General features: G+C 42.9%; 1 protein-coding gene across 1 annotated transcript in view; it reads left to right on the forward strand.

Moving 5' to 3' along the window:
• The window catches only part of mmp17a (matrix metallopeptidase 17a), a 57,422-nt gene that overhangs the window by 8,666 nt on the left and 22,725 nt on the right, over positions 1 to 26,031 (forward strand). Inside the window, exons 2-3 of the mRNA XM_076079836.1 lie at positions 24,048 to 24,180; positions 25,141 to 25,276. Coding sequence (XP_075935951.1) covers positions 24,048 to 24,180; positions 25,141 to 25,276 — 269 coding nt within the window. The remainder of the gene's footprint in view (positions 1 to 24,047; positions 24,181 to 25,140; positions 25,277 to 26,031) is intronic.

Raw genomic sequence — 26,031 nt, forward strand, 5'->3', positions numbered from 1 at the left:
AGAGCGGAAATGTGTAGTTGTTTATGAACCAATAAGCAGAGTTTTGGAACAGAGTTTCACTTTCCAACCCTAGTGAGTAAAGTGTTGCAGGGTTTTCCGCCAGTGTAGTGCAAGCCAAGCTGACTCCCCGCCGGGCTTAGCACCGGCCCCGGGCATGATGTATTTTTAAGACATGTTTGTACACTAAAATGTGTTAAATGCCTAAACTCCTAAAGGCCCACGCCAAGTTTCTGTGTTTTGCTTGCTGCCTGCTGGGTGAGCCCCCGAAGTAAGCAACAACTTCGGCTCACACTTGACTGAGGTGGTCTGACCTCTTTAAGGTGGACCAGATATTCTCATTTTAGTGACAAGCTCCCCCCCCAAAAAAGCAGCCTATCTGGCGGAAGCCCTGCCGTTTATTAGAATTATGATAAATGCTCGGATGCAATGAGCATCAAGGCATAAAAATCTGACTTTGCTACTTAGAGCAGAATCACTTTGTCCCACCGCACAATACGCAGCCCCATTAATTTGGAGAGTGACTGTAACATTCAAGATTGTATCTTGAGGTGGCCATTAACTCAGCAATTATTCATTGCCTAATTAGGTATTTGCAGTGCCTTTTTTTTTTTTTTCTTCTCCTCTCTCCAGCCCTTGGGAGACAAACAAAAAAGAGTTATTTCTCAGTATGTCTTTCCCTAAGTGACAATTAAACAAATTACATACCCCCACCACACACACACACACACACACACATACAAAATAAGTTATTTAGTGATGAGACGGTTTTTCCAAGTACTGTAAACTCCACACAAATACTATAGAAATGACATTTAAGTTGAGGATCACGACTGAAGAACAGGAGCTAACTGGAGCAGGTGATCGATTGTATAAGGTTGTAAAATCACCGCGTAGCATAGATCAGTAAATGTACACAGTATGATTACTGTCCATTTTAATACGGTGACAACCCTAATTATCAACTCAATGTGATATTACACTGCAATAAGTGGTGGTGATGTCACAGTGCTGTACGTGCTGGCATGATTTGAATGGACTTGGCTGAGCTGTGCTTCAGTTAACACATTCATTTGGACCCTCGTGGAGTTCCTTGGACCCGTCTCAGACTTGGGAGTACCCTCGGTTGCATATTTCCAAGAGCGGGTGCGGAACAAAAATAACAGATTCCCTGTTGTGATTCTATTTTGATTGATCGGTGCATCGGTGCAGAAAACTGCTCAATTTGAATTCAAAAGAGCTTATTAAAGCGCAGCCGGGTAAACAGCCGACCGCTCTCCTCAGTCCGTCCGGGCGTTTTAATAACGCGAGGAAGACGCTTTTTATTTGATGCAATTATAAGTGTTCCAAAGACTTCGTTCGTTTATTATCCCCACAGACAAAACAACGTCTGTGCATGGATGTTATGAATGCGGTCTGATTGAGCTTTTGTTGTAAACTATTCAGATAAATGAACACGTCACTGTTTTTCCTTTTTGTTGTCATTTTTTAAATAGTTCAGAGACTCTTCATGCTGCTCCTGTTTCTCACACCGGTGGGTTTTTGACTGAATTCAAATTAAAGCCAACTCGCAGAGGTTTTTTCCTTTTCTGGCGGAGTCTGAGCTGTCATTTTCGATTTTCCAGCGATCCAAAGGGACACTTTTTGTGGGATTTTTTACAAATTGAATGGGAAAACGGAGCTGGATGAGAGCCATGCAGTGTATACAAACTGGGTCATGCAAAGATCTAATATTTCAGCATTACGAGCAACATTCATATTTCCACCTGGAGCAGTTGTTGACGCCAAGCAGAGAACCCTGGAGCAAGTGTCAAAGCAGCACACATTTGTTTAGTCTATTTAAATATTCACACTGTTGGAGAGTATACTGACTTCCCCCACGCATGCAACCTCAAACGCAACCGTCTTACTTCCAGCACCGTGAATTATACGTAACCTCAGAGATTCACATATTAATACACTTCTGTCAACTGTCTCTTCAAATGACTTCCCTGACTTTTCACAGTAAATCCGAGCATTTAACACGGTGCTACCACTGTGTATTGATTTTATTTTTTGATGCCGCCGTTTATTAACGGTTGCAGATGCGAAACAAACTCTCAGATTTCACAGCCCGTCTCGCTTTTACACCCACATTCACTAGTACGGGCACATTGTGTGATCAAACTGACTGATCGGACCACATTTTAAAAGACTATAGGGCCGCATCCTAATGATTATTTCAATCATCGAAATGGATTTTTTCATCCAATTAGACTGACTGTGATGTGTCCAAAAAAAACCAAAATTGCACCTTCAACTTATTGCAACTTGAAGAGCCTCAGGTCTTTTGTCTGAACGAGGGGTTTAGTCTTTAATTATCTTTAACGATGATAAACAGAGGCTCCGAATGCTTTCATCTGACGGACCCGAACCTGTGAATGTTGGGCTTTTGTACTACTAAAACTAAACTACTAAAAACAAATCAAAAGTTGAATTGTTTTCGACCAATGCGCCTTGTGTTGTGCTACAAGCTATTGTTTGTATTAAAGTGGGCTTGTTGCAACGTTCAATGCATTTTTAATGCTTGTAAAATTAGAATGAAGGTGCATTTTTTTTTTTTTTTCTTTTTTTTACATCACTGCAGTTTCAACCAGGCGCTCTTTATAACCGGTCTCGCTTAGAGGCTGCTCCATTGTTTGAAGTATACTGCTGAGGTAAACTAAAAAAATCCCGTAGCTCCACAAACTCTCTTAAATACTTCTCGGACTCCTGTGTTTCTCCCCAGTGGTCCTATCAGATTTTGTCAGCATGATAACAACATATTCATTATATTCCAGGACTGTCGGGGCTTTCTCTCTCCTTTTTATCTGGCTTTACCGCTCTTTGTCTCATGAACACAGGACCCAGCCTAAATCTCTGCTTTGTTTTATGCTCTGTGCAATTGTCAAGATGATTTGGCTAGATAAGGAGATGATAGGGGAACTGATCAGTTATAGTTTTTATGTTTTTTATCTGTGTGTGTGCTTCCTTATGCATGTATCGTGGTTATTGGTTGGATTCGTTTGGCCTTGGTCTTCTTTGCTCGGGTTAATTCGGTACTTCATTGTTATAGTTTGGCAGCCGTTTACAGATGTTTTCCTGTGGTGAGAATCAGCAGGGGATGATCCCACAAGATGATTGGTTTTTAACGTGCCGTATCATGATATTCGTGTGTAATATAGTTTCATCGCATTGCATGAATCTGAGTCATTTCTGGTGTTTTTTACTACGCTGAACGATTTAGTTCCTGTCAGGGATTATCAATACCATACCATATATTTTTTCAGCTCTGCAGTTTCCGTGCAGTTTTTTCAGTTATTGACACTGGAATACATTTTATGTTTTCCCGGACGTCCATAACGGTCAAATGGGTGTAACATGTTCGCCACTTGGTTTCCAGCGTGCATCGGGAATGAAGGCATTGAAGAGTAACTGATAGGCCGGGAAATAAATTGCTTCGTTCGCATGCACGTGCACACACACACACGGAGGACCTGTCAGCGTCAATCCGGGAGGGCGTGTTTATGTCGCAGTGGCCCAATTTCATTCCCAGGCCAGAAAGTGTTGCCAGAGTTTTGAACTTTGACCTCATTTTCAGGCTACAGCCGTGTCGGATAGCAGAGCGTATAGCGAACTCCCTCTTGGCCTCGTTTTGTTCAATTTAACTTCCCGTTCTTCAGCCTTGAAGTTTGACTTTGTTGCGTTATGAGCTCTAGCACTAGCATGCAAGAGGTAACACGTAGACGCCATACACGCAGACGCATGCGAGTGCAGCCTGAGAGAGGGAGAGGGGGGGTTCAAGCAAAACAAATAAAACCTCAAGATCACAGAGCTAAAAAATGTAAATCTGCTCCAGCTTTTTGCCAGTTCGATGCATTCAGCAAATACGTGCTAATTCCAGGTGGATTACTCTCAGGGCAAATACTGCGTAGCGTTGTGCTGGCGCTGCTGTTTGCCATGAAAGCCTGAGCCACGGATCAGCACATCAAGAGGACCTGCTTTCACACCAAAGGCCCAAGTTTGACAGCAAGGTCATTTATTTGAATGGCGAGTGCAGCTGTCATTATTATCATAATATGTACAGCTTATTTCTGCCATTCGCCCATTACACTGGTACCAATCCGTACAGCTCAACCTTGCATGTTTACGTATTTTAAAATGTGTTCCTTTTATATGGTGTTACTGGACTGCCTCTGCAAATGGCCCCACACTGCACGGTCACACAACGTCACTCTCATTAATTGAAAATGCAATTTTACGATAGGTCAACGAGGAATAATCCAACAACAACCGTAATGAAGCCGGAGAACTCGGCTGCAGAGAGAGTGACTCAGCGTCCTAACAGCAAGTACTGCGTTACGTCATATTCAAAAACAAACCACGGAGCCATCAGCTGCTCGCTCGAGATGAGACTGGAGGCGTAACCGCTTAAAAGATGGGCCAGTTGTACTTGCTATCTTCTGACGTGTGTTCGTTTTTACACAGAAAACATGTTTTTTAAGCTGCCACCTTCTTTAGATTTTTGTAGTGAAAGGAGGTTGATTGTAAAGATAAATTCCCTTCCTCTGTCTCGTGTCTTGGCTGCCGACGAACCAAACTGGACTTCCTGGTTCCTATTTTAACTTCTTAACAGTAACTAAAAAACACCATGAGAGCCAACAGAGCCATTTATATTTCATATGAAGATGTTATGGGCTTTAAGGGGCAGGGAAATCCAGCATGGGAGGACTTGTGGGTAGTGTGTGTGTGTGTGTGTGTCTTTGTGTTGAGACCAGTTGCCACCAGTGCTCAGTGTATGTTGTCATGTTCTGGCACCACAGCTAAACCCACGGGCCTATAAATTGCATACGAGATCCATAAATACACTTGTATATATATATTCCTGCAGCTTTTTCTTTTTAACTCGGGAGCCGACAGAGATACCATCCGTCATGACTTCAAACGAATGCAACGCGAGCCAATAAACCTATAAATAAGACATTGGCTGGATTTATTTTTGACTGTGGCACATTTAAAAACTCACAAATTCACCCCTCTCGGACAAACACTTCCAAGTTCTCGGCAGAGGGTTCGCTCATGTGACAGATCTGTCACGCGATCAAGCCCGCGTGTGTCTAATCGACTTGTTTGTATGCACATCTGTATGCGAGGGACTTTGCATATTCCGTATTCATCGTGGCGTACGGGATGAATTCCACAGCGGGGGACTCTGGGCAGGCGTTATTCAATCCCTGTGTTTGTGGGCTCTGGCTCGGTGCCGCGCTACATTACCGCCCACGGAGAGAGAGAGCGACTTCAAAGAAGGTTTGGGCCCCCCCCACCCCCCACCACACTGACTCTTCTGCCTGTTAAAATAAACTCCAGTTACGGGGGCACGTCCTAATTGGCTCCAAAAGCCATCAGTTTGTTTATCTTAAAAACCCTAGGCTGACACCATTTGACTGCGTGCACTCTGTGTGACTCACATTAAATATGACATTTTGGTGGATCATTTTGTCCAATGCTCCTCAGAAGTCCACAACACTCTTGACAGCTACAGGAGGACTGACACCTTTTGTAGTGCTCTCCACCGAGCACCATTCATAAAGCCACACACACCGATGGGTTCTACTGTGCTACTTCCATTTCTACCTAATGGAGCAGTGCAATATACGCTGCTTAAGTTTGCAGCAATAGTGAGCAAGATTATTATTGTCACTGCAGCCCTATAGTGACAATAAATATAATCGTATACTGTACCATTATGAATATAATGATATTATTTTTCACTCACAAAGAGACTGTGTAGGGAGATGAGTCTCCTGACATTTGCACTCAACACTTTTATTTATAATTTGCCAACGTGGCCTCGACAATTCTTTCTTTAGTCCAAATCCTTGTGGTGCACGGGGCTAATGTTGTCACATGACCTCTGGCAAAATATGGAAGGTAACTTTTAGTGGAATTTTGACTTGACAATTTACGGGGTGGCAGATAACTCACAGGATCAAGTTCACAGACGACTACCGCAACCATAGACCTTAATGTCAACCGCACTCTTTACTTTTCAATAACCTCACGGGAATGTATAGCCGCTGCTAAAAAGGGCTTTTTCCTACTCGGCCTTAAAAACAAACACAGACGTAATGATGTCGAGCAGGGTTAAGACGTGCACGCAGCAATAGGATTCATGGAAATGTTTTTTGTTTTTTTTTAAATACAAAAAACTATTGTGTAGTTAAATGTTTATTGTAAAAGTGGAAAAAGACCTCAGGTTTTCCAATGAAAACAAACACAACTTCAACCACTTCCTCATGGAAACATGTTAAGACTCTCTCCTCCAGAGGGAGGGACTTTATGGCAGTTGGTAAAAGTGTTGTTCCAAGTACACATTTGGTGGTCATTTACACCTGGAATCAACACTTTTAATGGAATACATTGTGTTCCCTGAGCTGGAATAGGTCACGTCTATGGTACCGCCACCATGTGCAGCCTGGCTGTGTCTTTTTTTTCTTTTTTCCTTCTTCGTTGCTTCAGTGGATTCTGGCCCATATTTTATTTTTTTTTTAAACAATCTCTTCTGACATTTGTCACAACTCGGAACGGCTCATGCTCACATCCTGCACACCTTTGCTCACCTGACCCGAACATCTTGAGCTGCATTGACAATGTTGGACAAAGAGGAGGGGGGGAGGGCAGCCTTTTGTTCCTCCCCCTTCCATTGACAGAAAAATCAATGGAAGGTGGATGTAAACTCCTACAGCAGGTTACAGGGGCGGCTGTGGTCGGTCGAAGTGTCCTTGAGGAGGATTGCTCTCCAAGAGTAGGCTAGCGTCTTTCATGGCGGGCTCCGCCACCATCGATGTGTGTGTGAGCATGGGTAAGGCGTTGTGAAACATTGTGTAAGTAGAGTCTATTTACCATGTACAGTGGTATTGATAATATAGTGACGTGTAGGTAGACTTTAAAACTGGCCAAATGTTAAACAGGACTTGTATCTGTCCATGTCAATGCGCACATGCAGTGTCGCGTCTCTTTAAACCTCAGTCACCGCGAGGGCAGCCTGCCCTGTGTGCACAGCGCGAGCCATTATATGTGCTGCATTACATCGCCGTCTCTGTCAGTTACCTCCAGCGCTGCCGCCTTCTCACTCCATTACCAGCCCTCCATCAATGCCTCCATCCTTCCCTCCTCTCGCTGCTCCATATTTAACAGGATTGAACAAATGGCAGCCTCCATTAACCAGGCATGTCTAGGTCACTTAGCGTCGGAAGATCTAGGAGGGGAGAGGTACCAATTTGAATCTCTCCCTCCTTCTCTTTCACTATCTCTCTCTTATTCTCTCTCTCCCTCTCTCTCTCTCTCTCTCTCTCTCTCTCTCTCTCTCTCCCCCCTCAGTCAGCAGACGGTGGTTGTGTCTCAGCTCTCCGTAGGAACCAGCTGTCTCTAAACCAGGGATTAAATGATTCACTTACCAGCCGTATTTTTAATCCTCGCTGTCTCACTCTCACTCTCAGATGCACACACACACACACACACACACACACTTTGTTGCTTCACGTGGCTTCACTAAATTAAATAATATTTGAGTTATATCTGAGAGTTAGACATGTGTAATTAAACATTGACATTCAGGCTGCGAGTGGAAACCGGGGGTGTTAAAGCTATAGCACATCCAGCAGAACGTACCCTTACAACAAGTCAGCCATGTGTTCCATTATAAGCACATTAGATGGAAGTACTCGTCTAATGAGGTGATTGAGTGCTTCAGCGGGCAGGGGGTGCGTGCCATCTGCTTTGAATCCGACAGATTAATATCATTACGTGTCACTCCTCGGCTGTCAGTCCACTGCATGTTGTGTAGCGCTGCGACATTTCTGAAAATCGATAGTTTAGGTCGTGTTGGGATTGAACAACATGTACCCTTTTCCATTAACAGCCTGTAAGGTATAGACGTACTTAATTCAGAGGCTTTTCATTCATTGGCTGTGCTGGATGAGGGCGGTTGGGGTTACTGTGGGTGACCGGGAATATTAGGAGAACTGAATTGATGGATCAATGATTGAAAAAGATGTGAGTTGCATCCCTGATCTCATGAGAAAAGGTGCATAAATAGCACCGCATATTAAGGACATTTCGTGTGCCATTTTACGCCGCGTCACTACCGTGAAAGAGCCACAGTTTTATCACTTAGTCTGGTTTAGGAAAAATATAATGGTTGGGCTTAAAATAAGTATGTAAACCGCAAACAACTTAACGTAAGTACATAAACACACTGGGACACGAACAGCGGTCTCAAATGCCAGACTCTTGGCGTGTTTTGTGTCTTACCCTCCCACCCGGCATTAGCAGTCTTTGTCACTTTTTTATACCACGTTAACTTGCTCCGAGCGTGGCGTATTCACACGTATGTGTTTTAAATTGCAGTCGGTACAGATTACATGGTGCAAAAAAGCGAGCATGGCGTTGTTTTTGCACGCTACATGACTTCTAAATTGTTGTGTCATTCACACCCAGCTGAGATTATAGTAAAATTTTACGGGCACAGCATCTTCATCATGGTCTTCTGACAAAATATACTTCCTTGGCGGAGAGGACGATAAACATTGATTCACTGTGATTTTGATGCCAACCTTGGCGCTCTGTATTTTTGGGTCTCCAGTTTATTCCATCTTTCTTTCTGCGTTTGTTTTAACTCTGAGCCATGTGCTTTTTATTTTTTTATTTTTACTCATTCAATATAGGCTTGCGAATGTGCCAGGTTACTCTTGATGTTCTGTGCCGTCCCGAGGGCGTTATATATGACTAAACTCAGCGTTTGGTGAAGAGGAATAAAAGTCGGAAAAAAGGAGAGGAAAGAAAATGACGGTCCTCTTTGCTGCTGGGAGGAAATGAAAAAACAGATATTTGTATTTGTGCCGTCTTTTTCAGACGCTACATAAAGCAGCAGCCGGCTCTGCTGCACCACAGGACTACTTCTGTAAAGTACCGATTGTACCGACGTGTGGTACAGTTTGCTTGTGGCACAACCCTACCGGCCTTAGTGTCGTGAGGTGACCCACTTGGCAATCTGGCATAAGCTCAAACGCTCGAGTTGATTTCTGTCGTCTTTCCCCATGTAAATCAACAGCACAGCCGTGAACGCGTTGGGCTCACTTCCAGCACTCCTACATGGGAGGAGACTAATCTATTATCATCAGTGTGTGGCTCCTCCACCTCTGCGAGAGTCCTCGTGTGTGCCAGAAGCTGCACTTGCACCGTGGTCAAACTACAGCTACGGCACTGTTGTACAAAAGGCATTAGAGGCCACCGACCGCTCTCAACCGAGAATCTGCACGAAGGCAGAGCCAAGAAATAAGCAAGGAAGTGCTTGGCTGACCCTTTCCACCCAAGGAAACCATCTGTTTCTGAGCCCCCCCTCAGGACAGTGATACTGTTCTAGCTCGGCCAGCGATGTCCACCTCATCAACAGCTCCTTATCCAATGCGGTCTCTTGGCTCGATCCCTCCTGCAGCTTAAATGAAGTCAGATCAACTGTAACACCGTTACGTAAAGATTCGATTTTATTAATTAACTCCCACAGTAGAATGGAGCGCACAAAAAGTGCTGTTTAATGCAAAATGATATCCAGTCTCTCATCACCATATCAATAATGAATATACAGTATGGCCCAGGGTAGAGACACAAATATATAAAAAAATATATAATTTAAATTACCCAATTTGCCATTTTTACTCACTGGAGGGCACAGATACCCGCTGTGGTGTTGGTGATTATTTGCTCTCTGGTGTTCGCTTGTAAAGGGACATAAAAGCATGTATGTATCATCTCTAATACCTACATTTTATTAGATAATGACTTCAATATATCAGATTCAGTGTGTGTGTGTGTGTGTGTGTGTGTGTGTGTGTGTGTGTGTGTGTGTGTGTGTGTTCTGCTCACAATCAGCTTTCTCTGTACATGCACCCCCCCAGTGTAACATTCGCTTCATGCGGCTAAGCACACTCCAAAACACAATCTATGTATTGTTCCAGCAAACCCATTATCAGAGATTTTGTAATGTAATTCAGAAAGTAGAAGGTTGATCGTGTTCCAATCCGCCTACACGGGAGGTATTGCTTTATTTATTTATATATATATATTTTAAGTTCGGTGTTTATGCCCATTTTACAGTAGCTGGTAGAGCAGCGGTGTCTGCTTTTACATAACACTGAACAGAAAAACGACGTGTGGTGTTAAAAGCGCTTTGAGCGGTCAGAAGACTGGTAAGGCCCTATTCAAGTACAAGTGCATTTTTTCCCCATTCACTTATAAACAAAAACGCCACACTTCATCTGAGATTCCCGAGAGCGTGCCAAACAATTTGCTTCAATTAGCTTCAGTCACCGGCCCGGCAAGCCCCAAGTAAGAGCAGCAGATGTCCGTAGCATGTAGACGGCAACAAATCTGGCCTCTCAAATTTTGGCAGAAAGATACAAAAACTACACCACTGTTCCTGCAACAGAACAAAAAAAAAAGAAATAGGCCACAGTGATCATATCATCTGAAGATTGGATCCGGAAAGCAAGTGGCATTAGAGCTCCGGATGAGCACAAACCACTCAAATACATCCCCACACCGGTAACGCCGCATCAGCGGGAAACTTTGCAACTGATGAATAAAGAATTGGTTTGATTTAAAAATTTGATGTACAAGTCTCGCAGCCGAGAAGTGGAAAAACGGGAGAAGGTCAACTCACTGGAGATGGATGAGGCGATGGCAGAGATTGCATTGATGGGTGTGAACTCCAGCTGCCTCCTGGGTTGAATCTATAGCATTAACTACGAAATCCTGAAGTAGTTTGGAGGAACTTATGATGGCAAGATGCACTCTAAGCTATGATGCCTCAGAGCGGAATCTGGCTTGTCCACTCGTTTTGCACTTTAAGTGACCTTTCTTAAATAAGTTTACCATTTCCATATCACGCTTAAAGGAAACGAGTGTGTTTGATGAAATAACAGTCGAGAGAAACGGTACAATATTTGTTCATAGTGTAAAATACCTTTTTAAAAACATTTTAGGCTGCAACATGAGTTATAGCTGCTGAAGGATTAAAGCTAAAGGAAAAGAAGATCCTGTTGATGAATGTCGCTTGAACACAATTTTATCTCACAAAAAAGTAAAAAAAGTCCGGTCTGTATTAAAACGTGCAAAGAGTTTTGATAAGTGTGCTTATTATCATGCACATTAGTATTTAATATTCATGTGAAATTGCCAATACCAACCAATAGTTTCCTGCAAGGCTGCCTGACATTGCGGTCCATTACCCATAATTCCTCCATTGTGTGTGCCCCTTTCAGAGCTAGTAGTGCCTTGCCCTCAATCTGCGGCCCACAGGCTGCGTCACTCCCGTCTATCTCTTTGTTCCCCGTTCTATTTCACATCAAACTGTTTCTCGTTTTATTTTATCTACTGTACGGGGGGCTTTGCTGCCCTTACCGGCCTTTCTTCTTTTTCTGACACATTATTGGAAAAAGATCTTTGAGAAGCAACTTCTTTAAACTACAATCTCAGATGTAGGAGTCTGCAGGCCCTTTTTCAAGATCTGCATGTGCTTAGCATAGTTATATAAAGTGTGTTTACCCGAATCGAATGCTGTTTTTGTCAAACAGTCAACATTCTTCACCGGGTCTATGCACAAAATTTAGGATTCACACAAATTTATTAAATCCCATGCAGGTTATCTGTTGACACTTTCCTCAAAAGTAAGAAGAGTGGAAGAAAAAGTTTGGTGAACGAGAATCGGTGTGTGCTCGTGTCAAATGCAAATGTGTCGGGTGTTTAGAGAGTCAAACAGAAATGCGTTTGAACATCTGGCTGTTCTTACTGACAGATTGGGGGGGAAGGTTTTTTAAATCTATTAAAACTGGAGGACCACTCCATTGTCATCAGCCACCAAAGTTTGCTTTCAAGAATGTTCCTAATTCTATTTAAATCTGTTACATCACTCGTACCTTTTTCTACAATGAGCCTGTGAGACATCAAGACAGAGACTTCACTATTTTTGAGCAGAGGAATGATGGAAAGGTGCAAAAAGGCGGATCATGTTTAGACAGGCATTAACACTTTTTGTTGCCTACTTCAATTTTTATGTGGCGTATAACGTGTCCCCAGGGCAGCACTCGCATCAGCATTTCAGACGTCAGATTGACAATTTTCCTTGTATCTCAATAAGATTTACATGCCGATGGGCGACGTGGATTGACAGAGTGCACTGCACAGAAATAACATGACCCCACTCTTTCAAAACTGTTCAAAATGATCCAAAAACTTCTGGCAGAATTCAAGTAATACTTATTCGCTGATAGGAGTTCATGTGTCAGTGAGATGCGTACGCACGGCTTATGAAGGGTTAAAGGTTTGCCCACAACTCCCACAACATTTCTGTGAATATGACTGATTATGGAGAGCAGTTGAATCTGTGACCTGCAGCAACTAGTTGAGCAAACAAGGCTAAAGGTCTACAGCCATGGCAGCAGCTCTCTGAAGCCGTACGCGAGTTTAAATGCTCACATCAGTATGCTGATTTGGTCATAAACCAAAGCACAAAATACAATAGTGCTAGATGAAAGGTCAAGGAATCCAATGACAGCTCATCCTCTGGGGACCATGAATGTTAACCAAATTCCACATCAAACCCCTCCAATAGTTGAGATCTTTTTTTTAAATGCAAAAATGTCAACATCATGGGGCCACCAGCGGAAAGGTCATGGGATTTAGATATATCACTGCACAAGTGAAAAGTTTGACCTTTTGGTGGTGCTGGAGGAATAGTCATAGGATCACCAAAGTCATCAGAATTAATCCTCTGGGGACCTTGAATATCTGTTGTAAATTAGATGACAATCCACACAACAGTTTTTGAAATATTACACTCTGAACCATTGAAGTCAACCGTTATGGTGGCGCCGGGAGGACAAGTGTGGAGATCTCCAACATCAGAGGGATTTATCCTCTGGGGACCATGAATGTCTGTTCGATATTTCATCGTTATCCATCAAGTAGTTGGTGGGCCAACCGACATACATTGCCGTACTGGTGCCATACTGCTAGCATGGCTGAAAAGCAAAGAAACAAGTTGATAAGAGTAGACGTGGACTCTTGTCAACATTCTTTTCTCCTGTTTTCATCATCCTGTTGAAACCTTTGGCAGCTCAGTTGCGGAGCCTGTTGTCCAGTACTCTTCTTCAGCAGTTTCTCTGAAACAGATAAAACTGCATCCCCCATTGGGTCCTGACCGAGGCGGAGAGCTCATCCATCTTCCTCGCCATCTGTCTTGACCTCATGTATATTTCCCCCCCAAGACAACGGATGGAAGGTGGGGTTCAAGTATTCTGTCACTCTCTCCGATCTCACTTCATACCTCTTCCATCTATTCTGTTCGCTCAGTTTGAATCTTTAGACGTGCCACGGCGTCGGGGCAATCAGAATAAGACGGCATGGTCGGAAAGATATCAAATGAAGTGCAATGTGATTTGAATAAAAGGGAAATGTTGAATGTGAACAGCAGTTGCAGTAATATCTGGCACTTTGGTTTTAGCTCACTGTGACTGCCAGCTAGTCGCTAAAGCCGTTGCACATTGGATCCACTGTTAATAAAGTAATATTAATAATTTAAGCTTTACAGTTAAAACTGGTGAATAATCGCGGCAAGAAGAAAACCTAAGCCAGCATCAAACAGTCAGCACGGCGCAGCACAATCCCTCCAACCATCCTCAGTTATTCTCTTTGTGTGCCTCTGTCCTCTAAAGCTCACATACTGTTAGATGAAGGCAGGAATGACTCTCCTCTCTCCAATTTTCCATTCAACTGGTCCTTCTTACCCTCTCTGACATCATGCTCGGAAGCGTGAATGTCTCTCACACACACACACACACACAGAAACTGAAATGCTGTGGGAACATCTCGGATTAAGCGTGACCTGCGGGTCAACACATGCTGTCAGCGTATAGTGCGCACACAGCACTACTGTTTCAGCTTCTCACTTCGACGCGCCCGATCATACACTCTAACCAGCTAAACACCAGGCGCATCAACGGGCCTCCCGGGTAGGCTGGGTAGAAGAAAGTGAAGTATTTTTAATTAATAAAAACTGCCGTACACTTGGACACGAGGGTCGTTGTGAGTTGTTGACCTTTTTACTTCTCTACACGACCAGATGTTAGACTTTATGAACTGTTGTTGAGGAAATGACGCAGCCAAACATCTGTAGGTAGTATTAGTAGTATTAGGCGATACCATGAATGTAGGTTGTAATTAGCGAATGAACACAAATAGTTTGTGTTTTGAAGGATATCATTTACTTGTTTGTGTTGTTGAGCAATCCACGTTCTAAACATTCACTCTGGGAAGTTGCAGTGCAGACGGCTCGCTATTGACAGCTACCTGCAACCTTTAAGGTGGAATGTTGTTTATTTTTATGTCGTGAATCAATCGACCCACCTTAAATGGCAAAATGGCAACTTTGACCATTACATTTTTTTTTATTGGCTCTCTTGCATGACATATGCTTTAGTGGTTTAGTGATTTCATCTTCAAGCACCAAATAAAATGTATATGAATTTCAACGGGATTATGCAAACTGTAAATATTTTATTTTCGTTTCTGTGTGCTTCTGCAGCACGACGCCGATGCATACAAGAGATAAAAGGTGTTTTTTCACAAAACCAAGAACAGATAATAATAAAAAAAACATTTCCACGGTTCTTGTCCTGAGTGAATGAATGTGTGCAGCAAATTCATTGTAATCCATTTGACAGTTGTTGTTGTTGGATAAACATTAAAAGTTAAGATATTTCACCAAAGACCACAAATAGAAAAATCATTGTGCAATCGGCCATCATGACTTTTGACTACGGAGATGCCCCCTTGCTCTCATGCTGCTTATTCAACCTTTTAAACAAGCACTGTATTTAGTACTCATCACCGTGTGCTATGTGCGACAGTAGGCTGATCGTTGCTAGCAAGAGAACTGCACACTATCAACTAAAGATCTACCGACTTATCCCAATTCTACCTCTCATAAATAGCTGTAATTCATTCATTGCTCCCTTGTCCTCCACCTCTCTTGTTCCCTGATCTAACTTAAAACTTTAAATAAAAGCTCAAACTGCTATTTCACTTTAAGATATCGAGCCACGGCACATATCTCAGTTTGCTGCTGCTCCATTCGTTGGTGTTTTGGGCCTTTCCTTAAATGCAGACCAGGTGAGGTCCGTCCTGAATCGATTTACTGAATGACGTCATAGTTCCGGTCGGTGATCATCTCCTTTTTGTCGGCGCTGAGAACTAGATTACCTTCACACCACTGAGACACTTCAGGTCCTTTTCACTCCACAGACTGTGAGCACCCTTGTTGTAGATCTCACCAGTCCATCCGCAGGGTGTTAAATCACAGATGTGGAGTCCGGCTCATCTGTCTTTGACTAGAGACTCTGCCTCTCTTGTCCTGTCCGCTAACGGGTGGAAATGCATCACAGGAAATGGATATCGAGGCCTCGAAAATAATTGGTGTGAGCCAACATGTTTTATAAGGCTCTGCAGCCCCCCCCCCCTGTTTTATCACCTGCAATTTCTCTCTCCCGCCATTGCTTATATCCGGCACAGTGGAGGAGGTGCGAGACAGGTGCACAGGTGAGAGTAAATCCTTCATTTCGTCAGGAAATGGTGTTTGCTTTAAAAGTCTGCCGTTGGTTTCAGCTTTTTTTTTTTTTTTTTTAAGAGCTCCTCAGTCAAATACACAGGCTGTCATTGCCCCGCCTGTTATATCATTTCCAGTTCTATGCTTTAAGTACGCGATTTCTCCGAATAAGCCGGTGATCTAAAATGGAAAAGCCGCTCAAACTGCTCCGGAGGAATGATAGCATCGCTGCAGCTATTGCATACACTCCCTGGGTGTTACGGAGCAATCTGAGAGCGGAGAGATTTGGTGTTGATGGATGTGACACAGAAGGGGGAGGGATTCTCTCTGCACCTTTTTGGGAGCCTAATGCTTTGATGCTTCTTGAACACAACAGTCTTTTTATGCGCATCAGACTCTGTGTATTTGTTTGAATATATATATTTTGTGTGCCCTTTTTTTCAGTAATATAATATGACACATACATCTGGGACATTTTCAAGCCGAGTAGAAGATACAAATAAGAATGAGAAGTATTTGTCGTATTTCTTTTTACTTCAGAAAATACACTAGAGACAGTTCTTGTAAACTGTTAGATCTGAATGCACTTTGGATGTATACGTTATACACGTTGCACCACAAGAAGACCGCTAGCAATCAAACATCGGCGTTAACACACCGTTATCTAAATTATTTAAAGAACGAGCTTTGCAAATGTTTAATGAGGAAGTAAACACATGTTTGTAAGACCTCAAGGACGTCAAGAATGTGTTCGTTTACAAGAAGACTTCACAGGACACCTTTTAATTGCTCCCAAAGATAGTAGAAGTTTCACACAAAAAACATAAAACAACTCAAAATCCCAAATGCCCAAACAATCTGTGAAAAAAATGTAAGAACTGAAAAAAAGAAGCAACCTCTTTGATTCGCTCCTGTCTGAGCATACATGCGTTTAATCATTTGATCGCTCGAGAGCCGCTCTTAAAGACTTCTCATCACGCTGGCGGGAGCGAGCAAAGAAAACAAACTTTAAACCTCATCAGTCCGGTTGTTGCGTGTCTTCTGTGGAGTGCTACCGCTTCGGTATTGCTCCTTCACCGCCTCGTAACCTTTTCACCAGACAGGAGAGTAAAGGTTCTGCCTCCGTCCTCCGAGGCCTCGCAGAACAATGTAAACACACGAACCGTCCGGCGCTCTGAGAGACAGCGAGGTGGCGGGGGTCACCGCGGGTCAAACGTCCCGCGGTGACTCCTCATTCCTCGTCGATAAGGCCGAGGGCTGGAGGAACTCGGCAGCTGTTCGTCGGAGAGAAGAAACAAAACAGAGGAAGGTTTTGTCCGGCCGGCGGGGGAGGATGAAACTGATTTGAGCTTTATATAGAGGCCGGCAGGGTGACCTTTGACCCGTCGGGGAAGAGAGTTCGTCCCCTTCTGACCGGATGTGTTGCATGATGTTGGAATGACTTTAATCAGAAACGGGAGGACGAATACAGAGCGCTCTGTTCAAGGGCTGCTTTTTAGGCAGTTGTCTTTCCGTCACACTGTTTGTTTCTATCCTCTTCCCCTTCATGCCGAGCGTTGCTCTTATTTTTCCATCCGAAACAGGCCAGTATATATGAAGCGTCGCCCCAAACAGGCAGGGAGAGAGATGAGAAGACTGGTAGAAAAAGAATAAATGGAGTGAAGGAAGAGACGGAGGAATGAAACCAGAACGAGACATTCACCTGCTGCAGCCCTCGCTGTACAACAGGATCACTGGACGACCGGGGCTCACGCGTTTCAGAGCAAACGCGCTTTATTTCACAGATAATGTAGCGCGGAATAGGACAAACAAAAACCTCGGGTGATTCAATACCCACTTGAATACCCATTGGCAATGTGTGTTGCAGGCTGAAAACGTGTGCATGCGTATGTACGAACTATTAAATTACAGCCGGACTAAACTGAGAATCTTGTTTGGATTGATTTTCACCTCCTTTTTAACAAAGAAAAAAAGAAGAAGAAGTGCGGATGACATGCAAACTGGATTAGTCGTTTACTGGAGCGGAGTGCTTTGGAGCTTCATCAAAGACTTCAGAAGTGTGCTTTACACTCTGGATAGACACTTCCTGCTTTGCATATTCTGGGATGCTTAAAAGGGTGACACCTGTACTGTGACTGCATTAGTTGACTTAAGAGGCGATATCCTCGAATGCAGCGGCTCCTATAACCCTTAATGGCTTCCCAGCCCGTCTACTCGCAGCCCGCTGTCAGCCGTTGCATGATGTCCAGTGTTTCGGAAATAAAAGGAAAGATATTTTGTTTTTATTATTATTTCTTACTGCAGCTCGGGAATCCTCTTGCGAATCCAAAAAGAAGGTTGTATAATAAAAAAGCCTTTAATATTTAATATTGCATAGCTGGCTCCTACGCATTTTGGCTAAACGTCTTTATCATTGTGTTTAATTCATACAAGGGTGGGTTTGTAATTTACACCATCAATATAAAGTGGCACACCACACGGGCACGTTTTTACACTGTAAGCAAGGCCGTCACGTACTACTGAGGGACACCAAAATCACACTTCCTCTTCAAGTTTAAGTAAGCAATTGCAGATCCCAACCTGTTCGGGCTTTTTGTTTTCCTACAGTATGTTTTAAATCCACCTTGTGAAAAGCGGTGTATAATTAAAGTGTGCCATTCTTAGTGAAGCAGTATGCTGAGTGATGGGGGATGTAATTATGTTACATAATCACTATAATCACTTTGCTGCGGTTCCTTTTTTCCACTCTACCTGTTTTGAATTACTTCTTTTACGAATCATTTTATATTGTGCAGAAGAGTCTAATTCCGAGAAGTGGTTTGATTCGTAATAAAATTATTATTAATAATAGCGAAGACAAAAACGAACCGATACGGTGACACCAGGAACAATAATTGATGTTCTTTTGAGGATATTAAAAAACTAATTTTTCAATATGAATAACAAAAACAAAGTTTGTTTGTTACCCTGGTTCTGTGTGTTTATGTATTCCACATCCTCTCATCTTTGCAGAGGTTCCTCCGTGTGCTGCCTCATTTCTAAGTGATAGCGACTGTGGGAGATCAAAGTGTCTCATTAACTAAACCCGACCGCACTTTGAACGCACGGCGCACAGCGAGTGCAGAGTGCGTTTCATCCACATGCATTATCCTGCAAATACAAACAACATTTAGCATGATTCTGGTTGTTTGTTTTTGTTGTTACCCTAATAGAGATTGCTTTTGTACCGATCGCCACATACCTCTCACTGTGCGGATGAGCCACATCCTGAGCAAGACGTATGTCCCCGTGTCAGCCATCTTTACACCATGCCACATCACAGCCATACCTCGTCTGTCTGACACTCGGTCAGAGTCCTCGTCCTGTAATGCAAAATATATATATCAAATATAAGGTTTAAGGTAACACGGGGTGAGTAATTGATATTCAAACGGTCACTCTGGGGGTGAAGTATTCCTTTAAGAGGACGGGACTCCTTTCATTCCTTATTATGGAGCCAGTCTAAATTGGTGCTGGCTCAATAGATTATAAAGCTCTAACGGTATTCTCCAAACCCATTATTTTTGCCCGGATTTTCATCATTAAACTCTCGAAAAAAAACTAGACCCAAATTACTTTTTGTGTTTATCAAACTTCAGAATGGTCTATAAAACCACCGTCTTCATAAACCAGCGCTTTCTCAACTATTTGTCCTTAATTGATTCCACGTTGGCCCTTTTTTTCTCCCTTCATGGTAAATCCACATTTGTAGCCTGAAACCTTGACTGTGTCTTTTTTTAGTACAAACACTCTCCCTTTTTTCTGTTTTTTTTGGCTTGAAAATTGGCTGTTAAAAAGTCAGGTTTGTGTCCTTCATATAAAACGGTGGTGTTGCGGTCAGCTTAAATTAGGAAACAATGTTTCTACACCGCAGAATAAGTGCTCACAGGAACTTATAAAAACCAGTCTGGAGATATAGACTCCGCCAACAAACACTGCCCTAATCGATTCAAGTCTCTGTAAAAAGTTGGTGTTAAAAACAACTGCCTGTCACACTCTGAACCGCTGTCATCAGATGGTTTTAGGCCAATAGGCACCATTCGATGCCTTTATGTGTATGTGTGTGTGTGTGTGTGTGTGTGTGTCTAAGGGAATCTTCTTCCTTTACTTCTTGTTTTTTGGTCGATTGTTATTCATGCAGCTCATACATGACTCACATTCTCTCTCTCGTGGTGTGTGAAATCACAGTCAGTGGTTTGGTTTGATGTTTACAAGGCTGTACTACAGACGGCTCCCTTGAGGATGAGCCGATCTTACGGACTCATCAGAGGTCTCCTTCCATCTCCCCCGTAGTGTCTTTCACCACCTTCCCTTTTCTTTTCCATTCCCCCTCACCTTCTCCTCTCTGCTGCGCGTCTCTGCTGACTGATGTGTTTTGTGGGGTTAAGTTCTGACTCTTTTTTTTTTAGTTTTTTGCTTCCACACTCACTCACTCACTCGCACACACATACGTGGTGACACTCGCTGTGCAGTCACCTTTTCTGAGCAGCAGGCAGTCCTGACAGCCGGATAGATGAGTTTAGGGATTTTTTTGACAGCGCGGAACAACAACCTTGCTGTGTGTCCACAGACGCGCGCCGCAATCGATTCTTATCAACAACCTTGAATGTTGATGGTTCTGAAAAACTCCAGATTATTTTCAATGACGAAGTTAACATTCAGTGCCGGCCTCTTTTTGGTCTTGACCTCCACACTCTTACTTTCCCCGCTTCGTTAAATAAAGTTTGAACTTGTGCCTGCATGTGACGCAGGCGTTGGGGCGTAAATTGTGCGACGCAGAAATGTTGAATATAAAGACAATTTGTTGAGGTGCTGGACTGCAGATACTTGCCATGAAAGTTGGTACATTCGTGGTGCCCAGAGGATGAATCCTATATAGTTTTAGGTGAACTCCTGACCTCTCCACATTCAAGTTCATAACGTTTTTTTCAATAATTATTTGATGGATTGCCATCAAATTTAGTACGCACATTCATGTCCCCCTCAGGATGAATCGTACCAACTTTGGTTCTTCTCCTAACTTTTGACCAAGTGTCACCATTTCTTTGGTTTATGATCAAATAGGTCCTAATCGCCACAACCTCCTGATTTGGTGAGAATGCGGCTGTAGTTCAACCCCGTGCCATCTGGAAACAAATTGGGACAAAAAACGAAAAGAAGTGGCTAGAAGTAAGAAAGGGCAGTTTTTATACATTTCTTGTACCAAGTGATAATGCATCAAAGACAATTATTCCTACCGCTACTTTCTTCTCTCGTAGAACCTATCGAGTAAGTGTGACACGAGCAACGCTTTGAAGTTGTTGCGACAGCTGTTTACTCGTTTGTGGAATCAGCTGTTTTCTGGTTCCCTTCCGCAACTCGGACGAGCCACCGAAAGAAAACTTTTAATGCCGACCACAGCGGAACAACTGAAAACACGACAGATGATTACTACAGTACAAAGCGGCGATTTGATTGCTCAGAAAAAAAGAGCTCGCTACAGTGGCAGCAGATCTGTGCAGAGGACATTCTCTGAAAACATGCCTCTCATTTGAAGGTACGAGAAAACGGGAATACTGGAGTGTTGCACGTTATTTTTGGGCCACGGTTTTCTGCTCGTCTTAATAATGCATGATTAAAAGATGACTGGAGTCTCGGGTATGGGCGTCGGCACCCTCGTGCTGCAGTTAATCACAGATTTGGAGAGAAATACTCACACGGTTCAGTTCTTTCGTCATATATATATGACGTGTATATATATATATAATATATATATATATATATATATATATATATATATATATATATACACATACAGCCTTTTCTGTCCGCATTCTGGGCATCAAACACGTCTTTTTAATATTAAGACACACACAGTGGTTTACTCATGCTAAATTTTGCAACGTATGTTAAATACTGTATACTGTAAATGTCTCTTCATTGTCTAAGAAACAAGCTACCACTATATACTAATAAATACATATAACTTCCGGTAGTCAGCATTACACCCAGTCTAATTATACTCAATCGCAGGTTACCTGGAGATGTTGTTTTTTTATTATTACTTCAAATGCTGCCGCTGCACTCAAACTGTGTGTTTGTATTCATTCCTACTTTCTTTTAACAGATTTATGTCCCATTCGGCATGTCCATAAATGTTCTAATGCATTTTCCGTGCCTCGTGTAAAACCACTCTGTGTTTGAAAGGTATACTGCAGATATTGCCTTGCCTTTTTGCTGCTTTTGATTGATGCTGTCTTAGTGGATTCAGCACTAACGTGTCCGCAGAAATTGCTCCGTTGTAGTCAAAAGGTCCCCCCAAGGGATACAAGCCGAGTGTGGTTGTGTTGTGTATTTCTTTATCATGTTTTTGCATTTGAGTGAAGCACAGAGTCAGCTCTCTGCATATGCAGACCCTAACTGTTACATCCATATTGCTCTTTTTCTGGACATCGTATGGTAATAAAAAATAACATTTGTTTAGGGTTCACCCTTCTGGGGCTGGGTTCAAGTGCTAGCAAGCTGGTCTTTGAGCAATATGCTGACTCTAGAGCAGCTGCAGGGCTGTTTTCTGTAGCTGACCCCCGAGGACGGGGAGAGACTGACATGGACATGGACAGGGATCAATATTGCCTGATATCTTCATTTTCTTTTTCTTTACATCTTGCCAAAACGTTCAGTATGCTGACACTTAAAAGTGGGTTGGGTGACTTCTGAACCTTAAAAGTGCTTTGCTATTACCTCCAGCTCAGCAGAACCTGCCCCACAATCCCATTGCCTTTGAACCAAGACCACACATACACAACCTTTTGATGCTGTTTAGCCACTTCTTTTTTTTTTATCTTCCCAGTTTACTACCACATTTTGTTTCATCGTTAATTTTTTTTTCTTTTTTCTCTCCTCGTGTTTCTTAAATTGTAACTGCTGGGTATGTGATAGTAAACTTCTAGTATGTCTCCGATCACCTGCCCTTGGACCCAGGTTTCAACCACCTGGCGTGAGCACTGCAGATGCTAAAAGCGCATCATGACATAGACGGTTACTTACGGTTTTATGACAAGAGGTCTGTCTCCGTGACATTCATCAGGACATTGTAATAAAATACGGTTTTGTTTATAAACACAGGGCCTAGTTATATTGTACACATCAAATGTATAATATCATTCAGTACTCAGGTAACATAAAGGCTATTGTCTAAGTCGTTATTCAGACACACATTCTTTGCTCTCTGCTTTCTATACGTAATCAAACTTCTTCAAGCAAACTTTTCTTTCTCATAATCCTGATGATACTTGGGGTCATCTGTATTCTGTAATACTTTCCCCTTTCTGTGAAGCAAAGACATGGATGAGGACGCAAATATCAACTGTCAGAAGACGGCTTCGGAAGAACTTAAGTTAATTATTAAAAGTCATAGCGTGTCAATAAAAGTAAGAAAGAAAATCATGGAATTATCCCAAAAATCTTCTTTGACACAACTTAATATGTGTGCATACATGATACTGTCATTGATCAATCCAAAAACAGTCAGTATTTGCAAATCCAACAGTAATCACAATATTGATTAGTAGCTGACGAACGGCCTTTTTTACAGAAGCCGTTTTGACAGGTCACAGAGGGGAAAGCACAGGTGCAACTAATTAAGTGAATGATCTTACAGGGACACTTGAATAGAACAGAGCCATCGTTAACGTGATTAGTAACACCTGTGCTTTTTCTGCTATGACAAGTCAAAAGGCTTATTTAACAAGTGGATTTCCAGCGGTGCAGTTATAAGCTAGTAATGGAAAAAAAACTAAAACATACACAATTCAAATTGAAATGTAGACTTTCTGCTCGTGCTTGTTAACTGATTCATGTAGCTTTAGTGGGCTTCATCCAGGGTCCAGCAGCAAAAAGTGAACTGCAGTCAATAGGGCGCTGTCTGGACCGCACGCTGGACCGCAGCGCCCCGAAGCTCTTCCCCCGCTGCTGCACAGAGCGCCGTGTGCTTGTTAATCCACAGTTTATTAATATTGAACATGTCACGTTTCCAAATTGCACCAGAATTCGACACTGCACTCCCTCGAGTCCCCAGCAATGCACCCGCCAAGTGTGAATTCGGATGAGCGGTTCTCGAGATGTGCAGAGTGCACACAAGACAGATGGAGATCCCTAGATATATGTGTACAAACATTACATTCAGACATAACACTGTCACATAACCTGAATGTACATACGCGCATACACACACAGTATTCGCAGACAGTAAACACGAACAGGTGGCAGACCCTCTCAGCAGCTTTGGGATACTTGGAGTCCTTGAAATGCCTGTGATGACTCTTGAACTCTGTCTACTGTTTCCCCGTTCCAGGACTGGCTGAGCAAGTTTGGCTACCTCCCGCCCCCTGACCCAGTGACTGGTCAGCTTCAGACCAAGGAGGCCCTGACCAATGCCATCAAAGCCATGCAGAAGTACGGAGGGCTGAAGGAGACCGGAGTCTTAGGTATGTGGCTGCGTGCGATCGCGCCGAAAACGGGAGGATTATGTTGGCACTTCGGATGGATGGATGGATGCACTTTGTGTGTGTTTTAACTTCCTGACTACAGTATGTGTGAGTGAGAGAGCGACTTTAAAAGTGTACCTGGCGACACACAACACACAGACAAAATACGGCTTTAGAAACTGGCAGTTGGAGTCAATCATTCTGACATAACAATCGTCGAACACGGGTAAAATGTATTTTAAGCCCTTTTGTATTGGATTGCATGAGATCACTATGCCCCGTGAAACACCTTGTTAACATAAATCACACTTGATGTCACACACGCGCATGCACACAGTCGAATGACAGTACTGCATGCTGTGTGATTGATCATCGTGGTATATGTAAAACCAGTGTATTGGATCGAATACCTTCTCCCTTATACATCATTTCTCGCACATACAGTGTATTGTCTGCCACACACACACACACACCAACAGCAGTTATCTTCTGCAAACAATGTCATTCTCTATACCATACACACCACTGCTCCATCTCACGCACACAACTGTAGAGGGTAGAAAGCATCGCACTGTGTGAACGCATTAAGACAGCGGCGGCTGTGTGTGTGTGTGTGAGTGTAATTTATGGCCCCAACTGCAGCGTGTGAGTGTGCATGTGAGAGGGAATCATACGGAGCATGTATGATTTATGGCCTGAATGTATGTATGCATGCGAGCGTATTCAGTATGAGTTACAGCTGCTGAAAGATTCATTTGCAAACAGTTGTTGAACCGCAGCGGTTGATGTCTTCCACTGTGTTTATGTCGGACATAATCTGTAATCAGGCTTTAAGTAACTTTTCCAGCCGTCGTGAAACCGATGTGATAAAAGTTCTGTTTACGATGTTGTAATAATGTTCGGTGTAATTGATGTTCCTCCGTTAGTCTGTATCACAATTACCTGCCCTCTCGCCTTTAGACCAAGCCACGGTGGGTCTGATGAAAACACCCAGATGTTCTCTGCCAGATGTTTCTGAGGCGGAGGGGACCATGGGCCGCAGGAAGCGCGGCTTGAACCCTCAGAACAAATGGAGCAAGAGGCATCTATCCTGGAGGTAAAGAAACAATTTTTAAAAAGCACTATCTATCTACTATGAGGTTACACCTCAAACAAAAAGAAAATGACGTCTAGATCATTCACCATTTACACCCGTAGTCATGCTGAGTGCTGAAGGGTGCTTCACAAAGATGAGATCATCCAGTCAATGGAAATGTGCCCAATTCATCCTACTAGGCTGGAGGGAACAAAACACTACATTTCGGATGTAATTCACTTTTTTTAGAAGTATAATATTGTACAAATACATACAACGATGTTTCAGTGTTTGTGTTTCAGTATAGTTCAATCTGTGTCAACTGAGAGCAGGTTATCTAAGCCTAACACAATTGTGTTCAGTCCAGCTCCCATAAACCATCACACTTTCACTATTGTCTCCTCCATCTGTGCAGCCTCTGGTAGATTAGATTAGGCCACGCTTCCTCAAGGCAGAAATCTGTTGTTTTCTGGATACATTTCGGCTCAAAAAGGAAGAGCATGTAATGTGTTTTTTTTTGCACACAGACAGTAATTGCATCTCCGGGTCTATACTCCCAACACCGAAGGCATTTGTATGATTCCTAAAGACAAAATGAATTCTACAGACTATGGTCCACATGGTTACATGCAGTCAGGGCAACACACGGCTTAGTGTTAAAACAGCAGATGATGACACGGTGGAACATACGGTTGGCCTTTGCTGATTCACACAGGCTGTCGGGGATGATTCAACAAGGAGATGATCTCAGCTGGTGTTGGCCAGTCTGTCGAATA

Source organism: Anarhichas minor, unplaced genomic scaffold, assembly GCF_050575085.1.
Source record: "Anarhichas minor isolate MPS153535 unplaced genomic scaffold, ASM5057508v1 ptg000073l, whole genome shotgun sequence".
In the NCBI taxonomy this organism is placed as follows: Eukaryota; Metazoa; Chordata; class Actinopteri; order Perciformes; family Anarhichadidae; genus Anarhichas; species Anarhichas minor.